Raw genomic sequence first — 24,110 nt, 5'->3', positions numbered from 1 at the left:
TACCGACTGCCATAGGTATGCAAGTGACGCCCTCATCCAAAGGCAGGGCAGGGATATGCAGCTCATTTGCATTTAAGGTGGTACACACCAAAACAGCTCTTTTTAAAACAGGGCCCAAAAATGACATTTTCAAATGGTTATAATAAATTAACTGTGGGGTATTTTGTGCTGAAACTTCACAAATACATTCTGGGGACACCCGAGACCAATATTACATCTTGTAAAAAGGGGCATAATAGGTGCCCTTTAAAAAACACGGGGAAGCTTTTGTACAGTTTCTTCCTCGTCGCACTCATGGGGAGTGGCCATCGACCACCCAACGATCTCCTCGGTCCTTCAAGAGCCCGGAAGGTGAAGAAGCAGAGCATGGCGAGTCGTCGTCCCCCTCAGAAAAACTGGGGACAGCCTCGTCGTGCTCAGCAACTTCCCACGCCAGACCTCAGGACTATTATTAAGAAGAGAGGAAGTCCTGATGGTCTGGTGGGGTAGCCCCATAGACTGTAAAAAAATATGGGCGTAGTATCCGTGACGTCACCCATAGGTTTCTGAAGAGCGTTTTTGAAGCCTAAAGTGGGCGGGGCCGGCCATCGCCATCTTGGCAGTGCGTCACCTCTCGTCAATACCAGATAAATTAAAATGGCTACATGCCATCACGCTGAAGTGACAGCTGATTGAAAAAGTAAAGCCTATGGTAAAAGTTCATATTTTTGCTTTTCGAAATATTATAATAGTTAAGACGTAACTAAAAGTGAGACTATTTACTTTACTTTTTTATCAACTTTATTAATCTCACAAAGGGCAATTGGTTAAGAGCATGTATACAAGTACATAACACAGATCACACACATTTCTCACAACATACAAGCAGTCAACTATGTGCATCGTGATGCATTATTATTCTGCTAGTTAAAAATGTATTAGTTACTTACAATATTGCTCTAAGCTTGTGCATGTGACAGTGATTCAACGCAAGCACATATCAGTCGGCATCTCACGTCAAGTTCGTAAAGAGCTTTAATTCAGTCCATTTTACAATCTGATTTTGGCCGCCTCTCAGTTTCTCAGATGGGTCAAACCAAAGATATTACCTCAGAAGTTCTAGTAAATGAACTAGAAATTCGCACTCATTCAAGGGTGTGCATCTATTGCATGGACGGAGAGAACGCACTGATATCATCAGACATCCATTAGTGCATGCGAGGGAATCAGCTGGAAACACGGTGCTGGTTGTTCGCTCCATACTCAACACGACGGAATCCAAGGGCGTGCACGGGCGAAGGTATAATACATGTATTAAATTGTATGAAATAATCCCGGAAAAAGCACAAACACAGCTGAGGGTGACGCTAACAGACAGCAGACAAACAACTAGCAGTGAAAGCAGCAGCAAGAATCCACCTGTCACTCAAGTGGCCACACCCTTAATTATGCAGAACTTTAAGGCTTAAATATAATTTAAACAGATGAGTTGTAAAAAAATTCACCCTCCTCACAGTCGTCATGAAGGGCAAAATTAGCGATACAGACCAAAACAACTATTTGCCACCAGGCTGTAAACATGTTTTTTTCTGCTGTGAAGTTAGACATTTTAACTTGGGGGAGATACAGATTTGACTCGCTTTTGCAGCCAGCCTCAAGCAGCCACTCGATCAATTGCAGTTTAATTCACTTCCGTGTTGGCTTCAAGAGAGAGACGGGGAGGTTGCCCCTTGGGTAGCCCCCACCGGGATGGGGCGCAAATTACATCTAAAAATCACCCATCCCGTTACCCTCATGTTTCCTTATAATATTACCAAGTGGCAGCATACAGTATATATTGAGAATAGCAGAGGGCCTAACACCAATCCTTGTGGCACTCCATAATCTACTGACATTATCTTTGATTTTTCCCCATTTAAACAGACAAAATGATTAGAGTCCGATAAGTACAATCTAAACCAGCTTAATGCCTGTCCCTGAACACCTCTTGGATCGACTGTAGTTTTGTAGTAGATCCAAGAGTATTTTATGATCTATTCTATAGTGTCGAACGCAGCGCTAAGATCAAGTAGAGCTAGTATGGGCTCTATGCACGGCGGTACTTCCGGTGAAGGTGTAAGGATGCTCGATAACTTCCGCCGATCGTAGAGTCCAATGCAATACCGAGAATTTATATTGAATTTTATACTCCATGGTTATACTAAAGAAACGTTAGTCACAAAAAAAAGATAAAACAGACACCCCTCGTTGTGTTTATGCTTCTTTTTAAAATTATATTAAATAAATATAACTATATATAAAATTACATCTAAATGTATGTACGTTTCATTTCAAAGACTGGAGGACAGTAAATTTTGAAGACTCTGCCATAATCCTGTTTTCCTCGGTTTTCCTCCGCTTTAATCTCCACAACCGGAAATGGACGAGCATCCTTGCGTCAAATGCGGAATTTATGCGTGCATATAGCCCATTGAGATCCAGCCTTGGTCAGAAGCTAAAAGTCATTTGTAATTTTAACTTGCACAGTTTCTGTGCTATGATGCAGTCTGAATCCTGACTGAAATTGTTACTGATATAATGGCAGACTGCCCTTAGTGGCATAGTCACTCATTTCAAACAACTTGTTGAACGTAACAAGTAGAAACAGAATTTTTTATTTTGCATTTGTTGCAGTAGTGAGTCTGCCTAAGTTCTGTCTTGCCTGAGCTTTCAGAAAATTCTGCAAGAGTCTCCAATATAGAACCCAAAAGTCAGCACTTTACTCACTGCACTTGACTATGAGCTCCATCTGACGTCACAGGACCTCTCTAGCTCCAAATTCGTTTTCCCTGGCCGCAGCTGTTGTTGGATTTCCATAAATCTAGCATGCCTAATGCCTAGTTCACACTACATGATTTTAAAATGTCGGGCTGAACTGTGCAGTTCACACTACATGACTTGCTCTCAGTGAAATCATGAGTGTTCAAGTTGTTTAGCTGTTCACACCACACAACACAACGTGATTGATCCACAACAGGAGGTAACTCACTACACGAGTTAACAACGCACTACATAGAGATACAACCACGATCGGATGATAAGAGCATATCATTTGTGACTCAATGAGAGCTGTTTCAGTACTATAGTACGGTCTAAATCCTGAAAATAATCAACCAAATAACGAGTTGACAACAACACGATTCTATCTGGTCTAGAAACCATGTTTTGTAACGAAAAACCACGCAATAAAACGAACCAGAAATGACGCGAAACTGCAGAGAAGAACATAACACGCGAATATGGACGTCAGACAGAAACTAGTGCTGCACACTGCTTGCTCGACGATATGCTCTGAGAAAAAAAAATGCAAAAACGAAAAAGTAAGATTTACCTGGTGTCCTCAACCCATGCGTTGCTATGATTGGCTGTACTCATGACATCACTGAGATTGAGTCGCGCGACTGCGCGAGATATCTAGCATGCTAGATATTTTTCTGAGCTCGGTGACCTGTCTGCGAGGTGTCTGCGAGCTGTCTTTGATGCGTTGTTGGCTCTTTCACACTAACTGATTGGCGAGCGTTAATCGTCCGCTAATCGCCCGCGATTTGCACGCGATAACACCCTGACTTGTCGGCGACTCAACGATTTGCAAATCGGGCTTAAATCGGGCTTAAAATCACGTAGTGTGAACTAGGCTTAAGTGACCCCGTCATGAAATACAGGTTGTTAATGAAGTCATAAAATAGGGGACACCTTTGATGCTGTGCACAGGTCGAGTTTAAGGCGGTGTGAATTACAATGCACATACGGTCCACAATAGGGGTGTCTGAAATCACTTTACAATAAAATGTTCCTACAGTGAAAATAGGTGTTGACTTGTATTGTAGCCTAACTGTAATTCTATTTTTTCACAATATCAGAAAAATGATCTGACTAATTTTTTAACACCTCAATTAGATGCTTCCTTTCACATCCAATAAAGTATTGTAGATAAGACGGCCCCTATTATCTTAAAGTTTAAACAATAGTTTTACACAATTTCTTACAAAGATGATTTTCTTTTGATTTAGAAGGACTACACCTATTTGTTAAAAAAATGTAACAGCTCAGTTTTATTTTATTACGTAATACAAACGCTTTTGAAGAGAATCCTGGTGGGATGCTGCAAATTTAGTGTTCACAGTATTGGACTGTAACATTCAATACTTTATTCTCAACAGGATTCTGGTCATTTACTGAGGGCATCTCACGTGAATATGTTCTAATCCAGGAACAGAAGACTTGGTATGGGGCACAAGCTTATTGCAGAGAGAACCACATTGACCTGGCCACTGTTCAAAATGATGATGACTGGGCAAATCTACAAAAAACAGTTTATAATATGGCTAAGATGGCTTGGGTTGGACTGTACAATGACATTGATAGCTGGCGTTGGAGTTATAAGGATGAGAAAATTACATTCCAGATATGGTCCACTGGAGAACCAAACAACTACGCTGGAGAAGAAGCATGTGGTTTGCTCCAGAATAGCAAATGGAATGATTGGAATTGTAACGGACTATTTCCATTTTTTTGCTCCAATGGTAAGAAATGATGGAAGCAAATGCTAATAATGTGACTAATGTTCGCAATGTTGACAATGCTTTTCATACTAAATTATAACCATAAAAAAAATCATTCATAAACATGAAAAGCCTTTCATACTAAGCTATAACCATACAAATCATTCATAAACATTGAATCTCTGAGTACCAACCATTAGGTGTGGGTGATATGGCAATTATTTAAAGTCCCCATGAATTCAAAATCGACCATAGTTACTTTGTTTGCCTTTAACATCAATCAGGTGCTAGTTGGAAAAAAATCCACCCACTATTTTGCCTCATTAAGTATTCCGTTTCTCTTGGATATACATCACAACACTGGAGAACATTCGTTTGCAACTTACGGTTCATGGGGACTTTAATGCAGGCTATTTTGCTATAAGTTACTGAGCAGTATGGTCAAAATAGTTAACCTGTTTAAAAAAAAGTCATACAAGTAAACTATTTCCCCACCATTAATGGAATTTTCCGTCATTTATTAGACAACATTTCCCAGCCATTGGCGGAAATGTTTGGAAATTTGGCGGAATATTATGCATCTTCTGAAAGAGTACAGAATTTACAAACCAAAAAGACATGTAAAGAAGCAACAGAAACAAGCAATAACATATCTAAGCAAATGCATATGCAAAATAACTTGACCATAGACATTAAAGAGCACCTATCATGGATTTTTTAAAATGACTGTTCATGTAGTGTGGAATATAGCTCTAAGGGAATGAAAACATCCTGCAAAGATTTATATCTGAAAGTGCCCATATATAAAGTTATTGTCTTTCAAAAGTGAGAGTCGACTCTGAGTCTATGAAGTGAATTGTTTTTGAAACGAGTCATTAGCTGTTACATCGTGACGTAGACAGGTCATTGGCCGCTCCCAACAACTGCGCGCGCAGACTTGAAGTGACGTTTAGAACGCATTAAAATACTTCGGCTAAATCGCATCATGTCGAGAAGACGCTGTGTTCTACATTGCAAAGACAGTTCAGCCACTTGTTTCCATTGTCCAGGGACGAGTATGTGAAGAATCAGTGGTCAGAGTTCATATTTACAACCCACAACAGCAGTGGCGGTTCTACTTTGAATTACACCCAGGGCAAGACCACCTTTGAGGTTACGAGACCACCGACTGTACAACAACAGCAACAACAACCCAACAATAAAATCACATACCGTTCATTTGAAAGACACAGTTAATAGAATCCAGTTATTTTGCTAGATTAATCTAACTTTCAAGGGAGGAACAGGAACCATTAGCACATTGGTTACTGCCTTGAATTATATGCATGGCACACTTTTAGTTATGAGTTTTTAAACTATACTTTGTCACGAAATGGAGTTTTTAAAAGTGAAAGGGTCAGAGAAATACTTATTTAGTAACACAATACTTAGGCTATCTCTTAAATAATTTCGAACAGCTCTCATATTAACAACTATCCAAACTGTTTTACACCTAAAATAGCTTTTGTAGCCCTATGTCATTCTTAAAATGTTAGAGAAAAGGACAGAATCAGAGATTATTTAGAAAATAGAACATTGTACTTTGCATATTATAGGCTACTGTAAAAAAACAACACATAATTAAAGTTGATTTTAGTTGATCATTATGAAAATTATTTTCATTTCATGAATATAGTGACCAAAATGATCACATACATAGAATCTTGTTCAAAAAGCCTAATAGCCTACACAGTGAAATCAATTCACCAAGTTAATAACATTTAAAGATTTGTTTTAAAGGAGTGTCTTTTATGTTACCTACTAAACTTAAAAAAGGGTTAACACAAAAAAGGTTTTATAAGAAGATAAACGTCATATTTCAGCATTTAAATCATCTCTATAAAAAGAATGAGTCAATAAAGATATATTCCTGACATTTATAATGCACAGTAGCTTATCTTTTATTATTAATAGTAAAATTCGGTCCGATTTCTCCATGGCTGTCGTTGCTATACAACCATATGCACTGCGCTCTCCTCAACGACAGAGAAGTTTTAGTGGCGAATGTATTTCCACCACAGAAAAATGCTTGCTGTAACTCTGCTAAAAGATTTATTTACGGAGAAGAGAAAAACACCCAAGTGTTTGGGTGCACGTGCTGAAAAATTTATGAGCGCGCTTCCCGTGAGTGCATAATAAGCACATTTCCCGTGTGTGCGCCTATTTGAAATAACGACCTCTAGCGCGCAAAAGACGCGATACGTGAAGACCCTCTTGACATCGCTTCTGTGAAGTTGAAGTTGAAGTTGAAATGTCTTTAATGTCCCCAAGGGGCAATTTAGTTCACAACAGGTAGCCAACACATCCACATTTACCCAAAAACAGATAAAAACATGAGATAATTAATAGATAAAAAAAAAACCCCATAAATAATATGTCCTATAGTTTGTTGAGAAACCCAACAGCTAATGGTACAAATGATTTCAAATATCTATTGGATCTGGCACGTTTTCGGTAGGTATACCTCCTTCCTGATGGTAGGAGGCAGAACTCTGAGTGTAGTGGGTGAGTGGTGTTAGCCAGAATGGCCATTGCCCTCTGTGTAGCTCTGACCTTATGCGTATGCTCAATGCTATTCAGATCAGTACCAATTATTTTCCGACATATGCTTACAGTTTTTCCCAATCTGTTTTAGTTGATTACACTCAAATTGCCAAACCAGCAGATCATAGCAAAGGTTAAAATTGACTCAACAAAAGATGAATAAAAAGCTTTCAGAAGGGATCTATCAACGTTAAATCGAAAAAGAAAAGTCTCTGATTAGCTTTTTTTGCATATATAGTCTGTATTGGTGTCAAAGTTCAGTTTATCATCTACTTTGTAAAATGGTACCCAGATACTTGTATTGTCTTACCACATCTAACGCCATTCCATTAATCAAAGTTGGAGCTGTGGTTGGGGGGTTACGGCGAAAGTCAATACACATATCTTTGGTTTTAGAGACATTGAGTTAGAGATATGAGTCCTTGCACCATGAGACAAAATTGTCCAAAACTGGTCCATGGCCCTCCTCATGATCCTGCAAAAGGCTAATTGAGAGGCTGTGAACGGCCATTGCCAATAATTGAATCGAAATCATAAAAAATAGAAAACCTTCGCGGCACAGAGGATTTTTTTAACTGCTCGTGCTGCCCCCCATGTGACATGAAGAAATGCCGCCCCGGGCGACTGCCCGGTTCGCCCATGCCTAGAACCGCTACTGCACAACAGTATACCCCGAACCTTGTGTTCTCATCATTTTAATGACGAATCATTCGCAAGTCGGTTGTTCCTGAAGGAGGGCTAAGTAGCCAGTGTAAATATGGATCAGGTTCGTCCTCCTCTGAATCACAATCTGTAAGTAATATTAATAATGTTTGCTGTTATGTTTACTGTAGCATGCACAATATAGTTATATGTGTACACTCCGTGCAGCTTCTAAGCGGGGTAAAGTTAGTTTTGTTTTTGATATTCACCAGACATTCATTGAAAAATGGCAATTACCTCCTAAACGACTTAGACAAATATGACTTCGCTCAATAAGCACTGCCCCTCAAAAGCCCCCGCAATATGAGTTCCGCCGGGAAAGCTTGCTCTTGACGGAGACGCGAGTAAGGGACAGTGTGGAAAGTGCACTTTTTCTGACACGTTTGTTCAAACACTAAATACAATTTTCAACACTTGACAAGATATAATCCTGGTTATGGGCGTTCCGTTGCCGACAGTCTCTGCCTACGGTTTACCAATAACAACTGGCTGGGTCATTTGACCAATCGCCGCAGATTCGCGTCACTCAAAGGAGGTGTTTGGGAAAATGAATTGTCGAACGAATCATTTGGGAGTCGTTGAGCAAATCAGTTAAAGTTGTATTCATTGTCAACGCAGTGCAGCAGCTGCCAGACAGAGCGGGCTAACTAGTGAGCTCATAGGCTGCTGTGCGGCAACTGCAGCAGCCTACCAGTAAACCCGACATGACGTTGCACCCAATGAGAGGCGCCTGCGCCCTCATGGCTTCACAGCCTGCCAGAATGGGCGTGGCTTGGTGTATATAATCGGGGTTCAAAGGCTGCTTTCCTGGTTTTCATCGACTGAAGCGAAAGTCGCTCGTGGCGCGAGCACGGCCGGTTACGCAATACTCGTTCCCTCTTCTAGAGAGAACTGAGGTAACTTTACGTAACCAAAACATTCTCTTACGAGAGGTTCTCTTGTATTGCATAAGTTAGCTTGCGCTACGGGAACCCATTGTCAATGCTGTGCGTGCCAAGCATCCACTACATGAGCCCTGGGAAGCCTACATAAGCCTACATATCGGATGCTGGCAGAGGCGATAGGGAAATGATTCTGGCTCTCACTCTGCATGAGCCACAGGAAGTGCAAGGAATCTTTAAAAAGACACTCGCTGCTCTTTTAGAAAGTTTTCTATTAAGAAAAGGATACGTCGCCAACTCTTAACTCTTTGCCAGATAACTCTTGGCGAAGAGAAGACAACTCTTCGTCAACTTGGGTAGATGGGGGAAACTGCCTTCATTGTGTGCCCACCACTTTAGTGGATTATCCATTGTAGGTATTTGGGCTAATTTATGGTAATCCCGTAGTTCGTCTGCATTGGTCATCCTGGCATTTTGCTCTTCGCACCTTCATAATGTGGTCCAAATTGCTGTTCGAAGTCGTTCTCCAGCCTTGTTTTCTTGCCATAGTCAGACTAGTTGTCCCCACAGTCAGCTTCACCTTCATCAGGGTCTATGAAAAAATTGCAAAAAACAATTTAGTTTCATATTCATATTTAAATTCTCACAGAGAGAGTGGATATTGGGTGGACATCCTTGACAACAAAGTTGACCAGCAAATCAAACGTTAAAAAAATCGATTGTTGTCTGCCTGCCTGACGATGATGCAGTGCTAGCATGGCTAGCGTTATTGCTACGAACAGTTGCTGTTGGCAGTGGGTGTTAGGTTCCTCAATGCCTGACTCCATTTTCTTTCCGACTAGTGGATTAGGGCCGACAGCGCCGACTAGTGATTGTAACAGTCGACTAGTTGATGAAACCCTTACCGGCAACACAGCAGCGACAGCTTCTGTCTTCAGCAAGCACTTTGTGTCCAACTGTCAGTCTTATTTAGTGTTTTTGTCCCATTAAGAACAAATAAGCAGCTTACAATCTGTGTTTCTTCCTGCCTGACACTACATTACGGGATGTGACACACGTGATGTGTGTGTGGTCTGCTTCAGAGCGAAGCATGTAAGCTGTGTGAAGGGACTGGTTGTGTTCATAAATTCCCGACTTGTACAGTCGTGCACTGTTGGGAGTTTTAGCTCTGCTCCTGTTGACCCGAGGAAAGAAATTCTTATGCAATAAAGAACCGAGTGGCTCGGATCTCAAGGGTGATCTGCTTGGGTAATTGGCATGATACATTTTTTTCCTGACAAATAAATGTTACATCTTGATTTACTCTGGAGTATTCTGACGTCATTATTTTAGTAAATTATAGGAGGCTGGTGCTACCGCAAATCTTGCAGGATAGGTCAAACTAAAGGCGCAGATGTGAATGGAGCAGTAGGCACGTCCTTCTGAAGACCTTTTGATTTCTGTCTATCACTGAATTAGCAAGTTGTATGGAAGTGACTAAAATAAACTACATTCTTTGTACGTGTGAGCAGTAGGCAACCGACTTAATCCGCACAGAAGAAGTACTATAAGAAGTACTATAACTAATAAGAAGTATTAGTTAACCCTGCACCCTCTGACTAAATACAGAACTGACAAGGTTTGTGTCCGTGAGAAACACGATCCGGCTGACGTGATCTCTGTGCGGCATCGGGTCCATAATGAACGAATAATTGAAAGTGTAAGAAACACAGACAGATCAAAGATCTAAATTAAATCCTAATCAATAGTTATGGTTATTTTCTAATAAGAAACACAATCTAAACTTGATCGTCAGTAAAAATTGGAGTCAGATTAAGCGTAGAGCTAAAGTAATATTGAAACTAAATTCTAATAAATTAAGTGAACTTCACTGGAGCGCTGAAAAGACATACACGCATTATCCCTTCGCCCAGCCATTGGATTCCGTCTTTGGGCCAATGGGTGGTCCTTACAATATATTCAGCTTATCATCCAAAGCGTGTTTACTTGTCTGGTTGCTTTTTGGCTGCATTAAAAGGACAAGTTCGGTATTTAACACTTAAAGCCCTGCTTTAAGATCGTTTCTGATGAAATAGAACGGAAAGAAGATTGAAATTTGGACACATGGCTGCTGGCCCGAGAATTTTCGGTTTCTGTGGTTGCACTACCAAACAGCTTCTTCTTCTCCCGTGTTTTGATCAGGAGATTCTGTACTCTTTCAGAAGATGTGTAATAGCACCCCCTATCGTAAAACAGTGAAAACACAAATAGCCTAAATTTTCAGTTAATGGTGGGGGGGAAGGGAAGGTAAGGTAGATTTGAAGTAAATGAAATGTATGTACACAAGACATTTCAAAACAATGGATCATCATTACTTTCTAAACATATCTAGACAAACAAATGTACTCTATTATATTTACTCTGTGCAACAACAAAAAAGAGAAAGTAATTTAACCAACTCTTATTACAGAGAACGGCACAAATAGGTTTGTTTTCGTTAGAGATGCCAAGACCTGGAAGGAGGCTCAGATCTACTGCAGACAGTATTACACAGACCTGGTCATCATTCGGAATCAAACTGAGAATAACCAGCTGACTGTGTTGATGAGTCCATATACAAGTGCTTGGATTGGTCTTTTCCGAGACACGTGGAAATGGTCGGATGCAACAAATGTCTCCAATTCCTCCGTTACCTGGCTGACTAATCCAGACATGATTACTCTGCAAAGACCTTGTGGAGTTTCAGATACTGGTATGATCAGTTATGAGGTCTGCACAAAGGTCTTTCCTTTCCTCTGCACGCACCGTAAGTCTGATTGGCAACTAATTGATTTAACAAATGTTATAAATTTCAGCGTTCCGAATAACTGGACTATATAATTATATAATTATTTATATATTTTAATTAAAAATATAATTATTATATATTGCATCATATACTTCCAACAGATTCTTACTGGACTGCTTTGTTATACTCTAACAGGTACAAAGACACAGATTGTGAGAGTGAAAATAAAAAGTGGTCATAATCTAAATGACCCTACAATGTTGAAGACTATCTTGCAGTGGGTAAGGATTAAACTATTTGTGTTGAAACCGATAATGAAGAATATGTAGTTTCTGTAATTTGGTAATTTGGTATAGATTCTGATAGATTAGAGCTGGACGATATAGGATTCTTTCATTTCACAATATATATTTTTTATATATTGTGAAATGATACAATTTCAGCCCCCCCCCCTAGAGTGTTCTAGAGTGAAGTTCAGAAGTAAACAGATCTCGTGAATACACCACCATTCTTTTTTTTTTTTTTTTTTGGTGTGTCTCTAAGCAACCGACCATTTTGGGGAGCATGCCAGCTGTTGTTGAATTGCATATCCTTCTCTAAGGTTTGAAGAACCAAAGAAGACATATTTGATAGAAGTCACCCCACTGTCAAATAAGCTGATAGAGACATCAGACGTTTCAAAGTGAGCACTGAGACCCATATTAGGCAATATGATTGACTGACTGTGCAGACCGTAAAATACCTACATCTGCAGTCAGCATGTGAATTTTGAGGAGCATAGATTAATTATGTGCCCTAGTTTGCTACTGACCTTCCTGAACTAGACCCTGAAGTTGCTGACTCAACTTGAGTAGCCCAGAATACACCATGAACGGAACAACAATATAGCGGTTGTAAAAACTAAGGTACATCTCCAATGCACTGAGGGTGTTGTTGCACAGACCATGAGTGAGAAAAACTGCCATTAAAAATGCACAATTGGAGTGTTGTCAAAATGTCAACCCAAAATGAGGTGGAAAGGAAGAATTAACAGTTTAATTTAATATGAAGTGCCTGACTGCACACCCTGTTACAACCACAACGTTGAGGTTGTGTTAACTGAAATGCAGCTTCTGTGGAAAGAGGACGTCATTCCCCATTCATGCTTGTTCTGTCAAAGTAACTGTCGAAGGTAATAATAATTAAAGATTAAATGTTTGGTTGCAACAAGGATGCTTGTTCACTGAAGGAACTATCCATGCAGCCAGTCGTTGGATCATTGGGGGCAAGAGGGTTGTGAATAAAATCATATAACGAAAACTTTGCGTCCACCTCCAAATTCTGAAGATGGCTTGTAGGCCTAGGTGTCTACTCATCCAAATTATCAGTTTCTCCTCACAACGTCTCGGTTACGTATGTAACCCTCATTCCCTGAGTAGGGAACGAAGACGTTACGTCGGATGTCGGAGAATGGGAGTTTCGCATAGAAAGCCAATCCTCTTTGAGTATTAGAAAACGAGCCAATGGCATGAAAATGTCATGGGTCTGCGGAATTTGCATAGCGTATCTCCGCCCCACCTCGTGAGTATAAAAGGAGGAAGCGGACGCAACCGCAGTATGTCTTCGCTGAGGAGCCGAGACTGAACTCAGGCTTCTACCCAGCGGTACAGCGGAAGTTGCAGGGAGACGTAACGTCTCCGTTCCCTACTCAGGGGAACGAGGGTTACATACGTAACCGAGACGTTCCCTTTCGTAGTCACTCCGAGTTACGTCGGATGACGGAGAATGGGGGTCCCCCGTGTAATCACGCCACCTTCACAGCTGTCTTCCAGTGCCCTGTGAAAGTCTGATCCCCTGTCGTGAACCTAGCACAGACGAGGAGTCCTACTTAGCACAGGAATTACCAGGGTACACTGGGGAGCATATCCCAGAGGAATATGCCGCAGCACGCCTAGCCGTAGGGAGGACTTAAGAATACACATATGGCCCACAGGGACTTCATATGGAGAAACACTGGAGTCATCAACCCGTAGGGTGGCTAAAACTTAACTCCAGGGGTGGCAAGGTGGCTTGCCGAGGGAAGACACATGCTCAGGGATATCCGCATTTGGTTCGGTTCATAACGTTCGCTGGGGGACATTCCAAGGACGTCCGCATTTGGTCTGGTTCATAATGTTCGCTGGGGGACATTCCGAGGACGTCTGCATTTGGTCCAGCGCCCCCTGGAACGGGGTCCGAAAACTTGGTCCATAAATCAAACACGCTTGCATGTAATAATATAAAATACGCTTGCATGTAATAATATGAAACTCGGTACACATGTAGATCTCATCGTTTCATATATACTGTACTTCATACTATTACTTTTTACCACCAACTGGCAGCAGGAAGTGTGTCACTTTCAAAATGCTTTGAAATCACCCTCTTATTTTTACCCGATTTGCTTCAAATTTCATCTGTATAATGTAAACACATGCCAGATAAAGACCTGTGAATGGATTTTTTATATCTTTGATACTGTTGCCGTGGCAACACATCAAACTTTAAAATTCTTTTAGGATGCTTTTGAGACTCTTAGCATGCTTGAAATTGCATGAAACTCAACAGACACATCACATTTATTGGCCAGTAGACATGTGCAAAGTTTCAGAAACGGACTGTCACAGTCTTCGTCTGCACCGTCCTGTCTTGTCATCAGCACTACACTTCCCAGGATCCTCTTGTCTCCACTCCTGAACTCACTCCCTCATCAGCCACCTGTTCCTCGTCTTGTTCATCAGTATCACCTGTCTTCACATCGTTATGTTTGATTCCTCCCTGTATTTAGTTCCCTCTGTTTCATTCAGTTATTGTCGGTCAATGTATATGTTACCCGGTGTACCCCGTCTTCCTGCCTGTATTTGTATTTTATGATTAGTAAATCTGTATATTGGAGCTTCTTGGACTCAGCCCGTTCTTCTGCCTGCACCCACACCCGTGACAGATTGACCGACCCAAAAAAAAAAAATGTGGAATTTGCAGCCGTACAACTACTCCTCCTTGAGCAGGAGGATCAATCCCTCGAGGCCCACACACAGAGGTATTTGGACTTGGTGCCTCATGTTCATTTTGATGACACAAGCCTCTGTGTGTTCTTCCGGGCAGGCCTAAACGCTGAAACCCAGGCACGCCTGCCCAGAGATGGGCCTCGAGGGAACTTCGCGGCCTATGTGGAGTGGGTGCTGGTGTCATGTGGATCTTCTTTCACCGTGGACGACGGCACCAGCCCCACTCCAACACCAGAGACCGTCCAGCCAGCGCCAGAGACCGTCCAGCCAGCGCCAGAGACCGTCCAGCCAGAGCCCGAGACCGTCCAGCCAGAGCCCGAGACCGTCCAGCCAGAGCCAGAGCCCGAGACCGTCCAGCCAGAGCCAGAGCCCGAGACCGTCCAGCCAGAGCCAGAGCCCGAGACCGTCCAGCCAGAGCCAGAGACCGTCCAGCCAGAGCCAGAGCCAGAGACCGTCCAGCCAGAGCCAGAGCCCGTCCAGCCAGAGCCAGAGCCCGAGACCGTCCAGCCAGAGCCAGAGCCCGAGACCGTCCAGCCAGAGCCAGAGCCCGAGACCGTCCAACCAGAGCCAGAGCCCCAGACCAGGATCCCACCCAGCCTCCCTCTCCCACCTCCTCCCGTCACGCAGCCGTCAGCCCTTCCGTCTGCCAGCTCCCCTGACCCAGCCTGGTCTGTGGATCCCCGGCCTTCGCCTCACACCTCCTCCATCGGGACACTTCCTCGGCCCCCGGTCCCATTGGCTCCCCCATGGCTCCTACCTCCCTCAGCTCCTCCTTGGCCCCTCAGTCCACCACATCGGCCAGGCTCCCTCGGTCCTCCGGATTCCCTTCACTCCCTCGTCATCCTCCCCTCACCTATGGACTTCCTTCCTTTGGCTCCGCCCCGTTTTGTCACCCCTCCAGTTCAGTTGGACTCCTCACTCCCTTCAGTCACCCGTCAGCCCTCACGACCTCTGACCTCACCGTGTCCCTCTGTGCCCCTGTCGTCACTTCTGTCACCTAAGCCTATGGTGTCCCCATGGTCCCTCGGTCCCTCTTCAGCACCCGATGTCGTCTGTCCCTCTGCTTCACCCTGGTCTCCTCTCCCATCTGCTCCGCCCCTGTCAGTCGGCCCCCTGGTGTTGTCAGCCCCACCAGGGGTCCTCCCTCCATCTGCTCCGCCCTGGTCTCGCCCTCAGCCTGCTCCGCCCTGGCCACGCCCTCAGCCTGCTCCGCCCTGGCCACGCCCTCAGCCTGCTCCGCCCTGGTCTCGCCCTCAGCCTGCTCCGCCCTGGCCACGCCCTCAGCCTGCTCCACCCTGGCCACGCCCTCAGCCTGCTCCGCCCTGGCCACGCCCTCAGCCTGCTCCGCCCTGGTCTCGCCCTCAGCCTGCTCCGCCCTGGCCACCCCCCGCTCAGCCCCCAGTTCGTCCCCCCTCCTTCCTCTGTTCTGCGGCGTGAGGTCACGCCTCCCGGGAGGGGGGAGTTCTGTCACAGTCTTCGTCTGCACCGTCCAGTCTTGTCATCAGCACTACACTTCCCAGGATCCTCTTGTCTCCACTCCTGAACTCACTCCCTCATCAGCCACCTGTTCCTCATCTTTTTCATCAGTATCACCTGTCTTCACATCGTTATGTTTGATTCCTCCCTGTATTTAGTTCCCTCTGTTTCATTCAGTTATTGTCGGTCAATGTATATGTTACCCGGTGTACCCCGTCTTCCTGCCTGTATTTGTATTTTATGATTAGTAAATCTGTATATTGGAGCTTCTTGGACTCAGCCCGTTCTTCTGCCTGCACCCACACCCGTGACACGGACGTGGTGCAGGGACTAAATAGCGCCACCTTTTGACAAAAGTGGGGTTGTTAGTTTTATCTACAGTTACAAAAATCGGTATATACATTGTACTCCTCAAGCCGGACAACCTTCTAATTCATAGTCATTAGCTCGGACCAAGAGGAAGTCAGATATTTTGGTTTGAATATGGTGAGCCTCTCTCTGAGCCTACGTTTCTGTATGGCAAGCCCTTTTAACATTTAAAAGCTAAGTTTGCCTATCCGGAATTAACATTGTAGATATCAACAACGTCTTTCTGACTAGTCATAATTACATTTTGGATAGTTTGTATTATCATTTAAGATATCTGTAACGTAATTGTGACTAGTCGAAACAACAGATAGAGTATGGCAAGCCGTTTTAAGATTTAATCATTTAATCATAAAAGGGCCAAAGCCTGCGGCACTGCCACCCCGGTGCCTTTAGGTAACTAAAGGAACCGGGGTTGCGGTGCCACCGGCTTGGGGCCGCCATCGCTTCTTGCAGCTATATTTCTAGTTTATGTTTGTAAATGCATGACATGATGCATTTTAACGGGCATGCGCATGAAGTTGAGTTGCCATGGAAACGGAGCGTCACCAGTGCAGACAGCAAAACTCAAACTCTCCCTGTTTTCACTGCTTTCAGGTGAGTTTAGTCTCTAAAATCACACAAATAACACACACGACTGTTCTTGACACTTCTCTTAATTGTAACTGACACGCTTCTGTTTAATATTTACTTTATAGAAATGGGTTAGTGTCTTCGAAAAAGTCCATTAGCATCAATAACCGTTTCCAGAAGAGTTAACGTTAGGCTAACTTTATAGCTTGAGCTTTTGTTTATGAATGTTTGGGCTTTTAATCACATTTTATGCGTTGATGAGAGGTTTTGATATTTTTGTAGTCTAAATATTTAGCTTGGGAGTGAGCTAAAAACGTATGTATTTAACATAAAACGTTACGTTTTATTACGTTACTGTTAATCGATGACGTCACTTACACGGCTGAAACTAGCTGAATTGTTAATAAATATTGATAAAAAAATTCTGTGATTTCAGCAGCAACAAGATAATTGTTGGCTATGTGACAAATGGTTTGTTGTGTTCCTAGATCGTTCCATGCTGATGCCCTGCTCTGTAGCAGAGTTGAACTGACCATCATCTCTAAAAGGCACCATACTATAAGTAAGCCAAAGACAAATGTCCACTTGGAACTGAACTAAAACTTCAAACATACACTAATGTTGTTAGTACATATTTATATATATTTATATATATATATATATATATATATATATATATATAAAGTTTGATACTCAGTACCCGAGTGCTTCAAAGAATCTATTATCATCCCAGTCCCCAAAACCAAGACCATCTCCTGCCTCAATGATTACAGGCCTATTGCCCTGACATCAGCAGTCATGAAATCATTCGAGCGCATCTTACCCAATCACCTAAAAACTGTCACCACCCCACTCATGGACCCATTACAACTTGCTTATAGAGCCAACAGGTCAGTTGAGGACACCATCAACTTAGAAATGCACCAAATACTGAACCACCTTGAGTCCGCAAACACATATGCCCGGATCCTGTTCATGGATTTCAGTTCTGAATTCAATACAATAAACCCCGTCAAACTGGTCAATATACTACTGGACATCGATCCATGCATTTTCCACTGGATTCACAGTTTTCTCTGGAACAGGAAACAGAGGGTAAGGATGAATGATAATACATCCTCCCCTCTGTTCCTCAGTACAGGTGCACCCCAAGGCTGTGTTCATTCACCATGCCTTGAGATTGGCATGGTTTTACTTCAGTTAGTCTAATAGCTGGTTTGATTTGCATTGAAAGATAATCTTATGGAAAGTGGTTTGATTTGCATTGAAAGATAATCTTATGGAAAGTACCCCATGCCAATCTCAAGGCATGGTGGAAGGTGTGTGATGATGCGGGGATATTTTAATTCCAAAGGCCAAGGGAACTTTATCAGGATGCATATTATTCTGGATCCATGAAATAACTGGCTTTTAAAAATAAAAATCTGCCTGACTCAATGGGAATTTAACATAGGGGTGTCCTGACTTATGCACCCTGTATTTTAAGGAAAAACATTTATTTATTTATGATACATTATTCATTCACTAAGAAAATTTGTGTCCTTAAAGGTTGGAGTTTTCTTCATTTTTCTAATTAAGGCATTAAGATCAATATCCAAAAGATGATTTTTTATTCCTCTTTTTAGGCAACTTTAGCATAGGTGTCCAAACTTATTCACATCACTGTATATGTATGGTATTGTATTTTATATATATATATACTGTATATATATATATATATATATATATATATATACGTATATATATATATATATATGAAGAGTTCAGATGCAAAAGCCTCTAAATGCCATTTGAAATTTTCTTCTTTAATGGTGATTTTTATCAAACTTGTATATTTAAGTTCTGTAATTTCACTTAAATAACAATTAATGGGTAATTATCATTGCCATTTAAGTGAAATCACTGAACTTAAATATTAGCCTGGCTGCGCCCGCCTACGCACTTCCGCTCAATTTCATTTTCCTTCAGTACTGCGTCTGGGACCGCTCCATATCCTTAGGTTTCCAGAAATCAATTTTTTGTAGGACCAATCAGCGAATAGAGGGAGTGGCTGAGAACGATGACGTTGATGTAGTGCATCAGTTTGAGTGCAGTAATGGCAGCGGAGAAAGAAGTGAGAAAAGCTATTCGGTCCGTTGTTGGAAAAGAAACTGCCGAATATACAGAATTTAAAGCCGGATTGTTGTCGTCTCACCTCTTGTTGCACAACGGAGGACCAAGTGAAGGAGGCAGAAAGGTTGGAAGTTTGTGCTGGGCAGCTCGTGCACAATGACCGTGACATTTTGGACTTTAGCCTGGACTTTTACATGTTGTAAATCATACAAATTGGTTGTGATTTAAAAAAAAAAATTGTCATAAATAAAAATTTGAAAACCCATACTTTGGAGACTATATTTGATTTTCAGTTTTAGATGTCAATGGTTAATTTGTTTTAATAAAAAAAAAAAACTAAATGCCATATAAAAATGTACAAACACATACTTTGAAGACCATAATTAAGGTAATTAAGAAACAAAAATACGTAATATGAAAAATTGTTGTTTATTACACATCTGCAGACAGACTGATCATACAGCATTGACTGAATAATCACTGTCCTTCATGTCAAATATACATTTCGAATTAATAATTGTTCATAGATTAACAAAACCTGCAGATCTCGTTGACTGAAATCCTATTGTAAATTTAATCCTCTGATCATTCGGAGTTCGGACTTGTTGTTTCTTTTACTGTCTATGGTTGTTTCCAGCCGTTTCGGCGCATGACATACGTCACTCACGACCACACATTAGCGATTGGCTATGGCAGATCGTGAGTGACTCTGGGCAGATCCAATAGATTTGAACTTTAATAGTGAACCCGCCTACAAGGAAGGAAACGTTTCTCAATTGAGGGAGGCCAGACTCTCTGTACAAATGAAATGTATGTACGAGAGTCTGGTAGAACCAGGCTACTTAAATATACAAGCTTGATAAAAATGATCATTCTAGAAGAAAATTTCAAATGGCACTTAGAGGCTTTTGCATCTGAACTCTTCATATATTTAAAGTCTCGTATGCTCTCTTAGGGCTTAATATTGATCCTTTACTGATGGTATTACAATGATCCAACTAAAATTGTGTTACTTTGTTTTAGGTTCCAAGCTTACGGGTGGAATCAGATGTGGAGTAATGCGTTTCAGCTGTACCTGGCAACCGGACACGCAAACATGCTCTTTTTTGATAATAAAAATAAAAGTATTTTGTTTCCTGACATTCCTTGTTGTGTGTTTGTTCCTTGAGTAGTTAAAATGTGTGTTATCAGACTATAATATGTTAAAAAAGACTTCTAGTGAATGTTAAAGTTCACTAGAAGTCTGAAAAGTCCCCGAATGTTTGCTGAACGTCCCGCAAACGTCCCCCGCGACGTCCTGTGAACGTCCCGCGACCGTCCCCTGCAACGTCCTGAGAACGTTTAAAGAACCCTACAGAAAGACCTTCAGGGGACGTTCGCAGTGGACGTTCAGGGGACGTGTTTTTGTTAGCTGGGTAGCAGGAACCGTGCACATGGAGGCACCTAGCCGATGCCCAGGCAACAGACACTGGTGCCAGCATCATCAGTGCTGGAGGACTCAGGGCTTTAATAGAAGGCTCAGCTGAGGAAAACAATCGCACTTATCCAGTCCGTGGAGTGGAATGGCGAACAAGCGAAGACACCTGAGCGGGTCCAGTACTGGCCGGTTGAGCGAGTACAAGAGAGGACACAGGCTCCACTTGGAGGTTATAGAATCTCGCGAATGTGTTAGGTGTCGCCCAGCCTGCAGCTCTGCAGATGTCTACTAGCGAGGCGCCATGCGCTAGAGCCCAAGAGGAAGCCACACTCCGGGTGGAGTGGGCCATCACACCAAGGGGGCACGGTCGACCTTGCTGCTGGTAAGCCAAAGCAATGGTGTCCACAATCCAGTGAGACAGCCGCTGCTTTGAGAGAGCCCTTCCCTTCTGGGTCCCACCATAACAGACAAAGAGCTGGTCTGAGGTCCTGAAACACCACGTTCTGTCTACGTAAGCCTGGAGGGCATGTACTGGACAGAGCAGTGCCAAGGCTGGGTCTGCCTCCTCCAGGGGCAGCGCTTGCAGGTTCACCACCTGGTCCCGGAAGGGAGTGGTAGGAACCTAGGGCACATATCCGGGCCGGGGTCTCAGGATCACGTGAGAGAAGGCCGGCCCGAACTCCAGGCACGCTTCGTCAACGGAGAATGCATGCAGGTGCCCTACCCTCTTGATGGAGGCCAGAGCAACCAGGAGCGCTGTCTTCATTGACAGGAACTTCATCTCAACTGATTGCAGAGGCTCGAAGGGAGGCCTCTGCAGGGCACTTAAGACCACTGAGAGGTTCCAGGAGGATACGAGAGGAGGGCGAGGAGGATTTAGTCTCCTCGTCCCCCTCAAGAACCTGATGATCAGGTCGTGCTTTCCCAAAGACTTACCTTCCAATGCTTCATGAAATGCGGCGATGGCAGCCACATACACTTTCAGGGTGGAGGAAGACAGCCTTCGCTCCAGCCCTTATTGCAGGAAGGAAAGCACGACACTGATTGAGCATCTCCGGGGGTCTTCTCGGCGAGAAGAGCACCAGTTGATGAAGAGGTTCCACTTCAACGCATAGACGTGTCTAGTGGACGACGCTCTAGCGGAAGTGATGGTAGCCGCCCCCACAGGTGGCAGGGTATTCAAACCTGCCTCGCCTTATGCTACCGCCTGTGAAAGACTCGGTGCCAACACTGAGCAGCCCGTCTCAGGAACACCGCTTGGCCTGGCGTTTAGCGGGGCGCGGGGCCTGAGGGGGTCTTTCACAGGAGGCGGTAGCAGGCTCCCTCCTTCCCCCGGTGGAGGGCCGGGGGAGAATCTTTTGTTCTCAGCTCCCCGCTGCTCACCCACGGGTGGGCAGCACCCTGAGTTGGTTAAAGAAAGACTTGACACCATCACTGAGCACACAGAGCAAAATGAAAGGAGGGCGCCCTCGGCGGCGAGCAGGTTGAGGCGCCTGTGCCGATGGCTGGGTGGCTGTCGGGGCAGGATGTGTTCAATAGCCTCAGTCTGCTTCTGAGCGGTCGAGAACTGCTGGGCAAAGTCCTCGACCGCACCACCGAAGAGGCCAGCCTGGGAGAGGGGAGCGTCGAGCAGACGAGTCCGCTTTGCGTCCCGGACATCAGCCAGGTTGAGCCAGAGGTGACGCTCCTGGACCATGTTAGTGGCCATCACCTGACCCAGGGAGCGTGCTGCCACCTTAGTCGCCCGGAGGGCGAGGTCAGTAGCAGCACGCAGTTCATCAAACGCCCCCGATTCAGTCCCGCCCTCCTGCATGTCTCTGAGCAGCTTTGCCTGAAAAACCTGCAAGGTGATCATTGCATGCAGGGCAGCGGCCACCTGTCCTGCAGCTCTATAGGACCTCGCCACCATCGATGACAAGAACCTACAGGCCTTGGACACCCGTGAGTGCTCGGAGGGGAGGAAAGGTGGGGGAGACTGACTGGCTTTCTATGCAAAACCCCATTCTCCGTCATCTGACGTAACTCGGAGTGACTACGAAAGGGAACTTCTTTTATCCTCACACAGAATGTGTGCACCCCTGTAGCTCAATCTTTTACAGCATCAATGTAAAAAGCAAATATAGCCAAGCCAAAAGAAATGAATGGCCAATGAGAGTTATTACGCAGGTTTTTCCAAGCAAATGCAAAAAAATAAAAAATAATAATGTTTGCAAGTTGGAAAAAAAAGGTCCTAGACAAGATGGCACCAAGCTCTTCCGTAGACACGTAACAGGGATTGTCATACTCCAAGTTAAAGTAATGTGTCAACAAGCAGTTATTTATTGGTGGTGCTCAATCATGTCAGGCGGGGAGTGTTCTGTTACAGTAATTATCAAAGTTAATAATAATTAAATGATGTTTCATGTCAGGTCAAGTCAAGTATATTTATATAGAGACTTAGAATGAGACTTTCAAATTACTTGAAAAAAATTACATACTGAGAAAATTGGATTTTGGGGGTGAAACCCCATAGACTCCCATTCATTCTGCACTCGCCTGCGAGCGCCCCCGCATGGACAGAGACGTGTTACTGCAGCCAGTCCAGAAACAGGAATTAACCAAACAGTGCCAATTGCCCCCTTATTAGACATTCTCTGGTACAACTAACGTAAAGTTGATAATGCCGCGAATGACTGCAGGTTTCGAACAAAGATGGCGACAAAGAGGAAAAACACGGGACTGCAGCTTTAATTAATCATGAATTAAGGCATATTTGTGCACCCAAAATAACTCATGTAATAACTAAAATGTAAAAATTAGTTTGTCCTTTTGAGATTGAAATATTTTGTGAAGGTTAAGCAACTCCGTTCAATGACAATTTGTAATATATATATATATATATAAAATAAAAAGAACACTATGTAATCTTCAAAACTGTGTTTTTGTCATATCCTGAATCACTAATAATTACCAATTCTCTTTTTCAGACAAAGCTGAAGCTAAAGGAATGCGGGATTGAAAAGGAAACAAGAGTGGCATGGAGAATTCAGCCAAATGGAAAAGTGTTTTCACATGCTTGAAAACAAAATATTAGTCGTACAATTGTAAGTTGATTTATCAAATTTTTCGGATTTTCAAGAAATTATGGACTTTCTTCTCTCTTACACTCTCCTCGTGTGCACTTTGTTTGAGGGGGCAACAGAGATGGCTCACTTTCACTCCAGCTGTGTTCTCAGAAGGATCTGTTTCAGTACATTAGAACATTATTAGTACATTAAAAATGTTTTAATTATGTTAATTCAGAAAGAATATAGATGTATGATCTTAAAACGTTGCTTAAACACTTTCATTTTCATTCAAGTTGTATTTCAGTACAGCTTTGATTTCATTGAACAGTGGGGGGAGTCCGTCTGTTTCCTGATAACAATCACTTTTATTTACTTGTAATGAAACACTTTTTGTTTGAAAATTTACTGTACAGCTATATTAATAATATGTGTTTATTTTTTCTTTATTATTAGTTGACTAGTAATGACTAGTAATGTTGTTTTAAATAATTTATCTATATGCATAAATAAAATAAATAAAATGCTTAAATCACTACAGCACCTTTAATATCAAGTCCCCTTGTAGATATGTATACACACCACACAAATAGAAACTTTTTTTTCCATTTTTTTATTTTTGAACAGGGACAATGTAACATTT

General features: G+C 42.9%; 1 protein-coding gene across 1 annotated transcript; it reads left to right on the top strand.

The window, feature by feature from the left end:
- The first annotated feature begins 294 nt into the window (after positions 1-294).
- LOC120462148 (putative C-type lectin domain family 20 member A) lies at positions 295-23,876 on the top strand. Its single transcript, XM_089127322.1, has 5 exons — positions 295-480; positions 4,133-4,541; positions 11,136-11,471; positions 11,649-11,734; positions 23,390-23,876. Exons 1-5 carry the CDS (start codon positions 295-297, stop codon positions 23,480-23,482), a joined length of 1,110 nt encoding a protein of 369 aa, XP_088983448.1. The 3' UTR covers positions 23,483-23,876.
- Positions 23,877-24,110: the final 234 nt, after the last annotated feature.

The sequence above is a fragment of the Pimephales promelas genome, chromosome 24, assembly GCF_988280905.1.
Source record: "Pimephales promelas chromosome 24, fPimPro1.hap1.1, whole genome shotgun sequence".
In the NCBI taxonomy this organism is placed as follows: Eukaryota; Metazoa; Chordata; class Actinopteri; order Cypriniformes; family Leuciscidae; genus Pimephales; species Pimephales promelas.
Note: the sequence above shows the minus strand (reverse complement) of the source record. Positions and strands in the feature narration are given on the sequence as shown.

What these genes read in the sequence shown, in the direction of transcription:
- LOC120462148 (XM_089127322.1), top strand. Translation starts at nt 295, where the DNA reads ATGGGGAGTGGCCATCGACCACCCAACGATCTCCTCGGTCCTTCAAGA. An exon ending in TCCTTTCCTCTGCACGCACC is followed by an intron (nt 11,472 to 11,648) that starts GTAAGTCTGATT and finishes ATACTCTAACAG; the next exon opens with GTACAAAGACACAGATTGTG. An exon ending in TGAAGACTATCTTGCAGTGG is followed by an intron (nt 11,735 to 23,389) that starts GTAAGGATTAAA and finishes TCTCTTTTTCAG; the next exon opens with ACAAAGCTGAAGCTAAAGGA.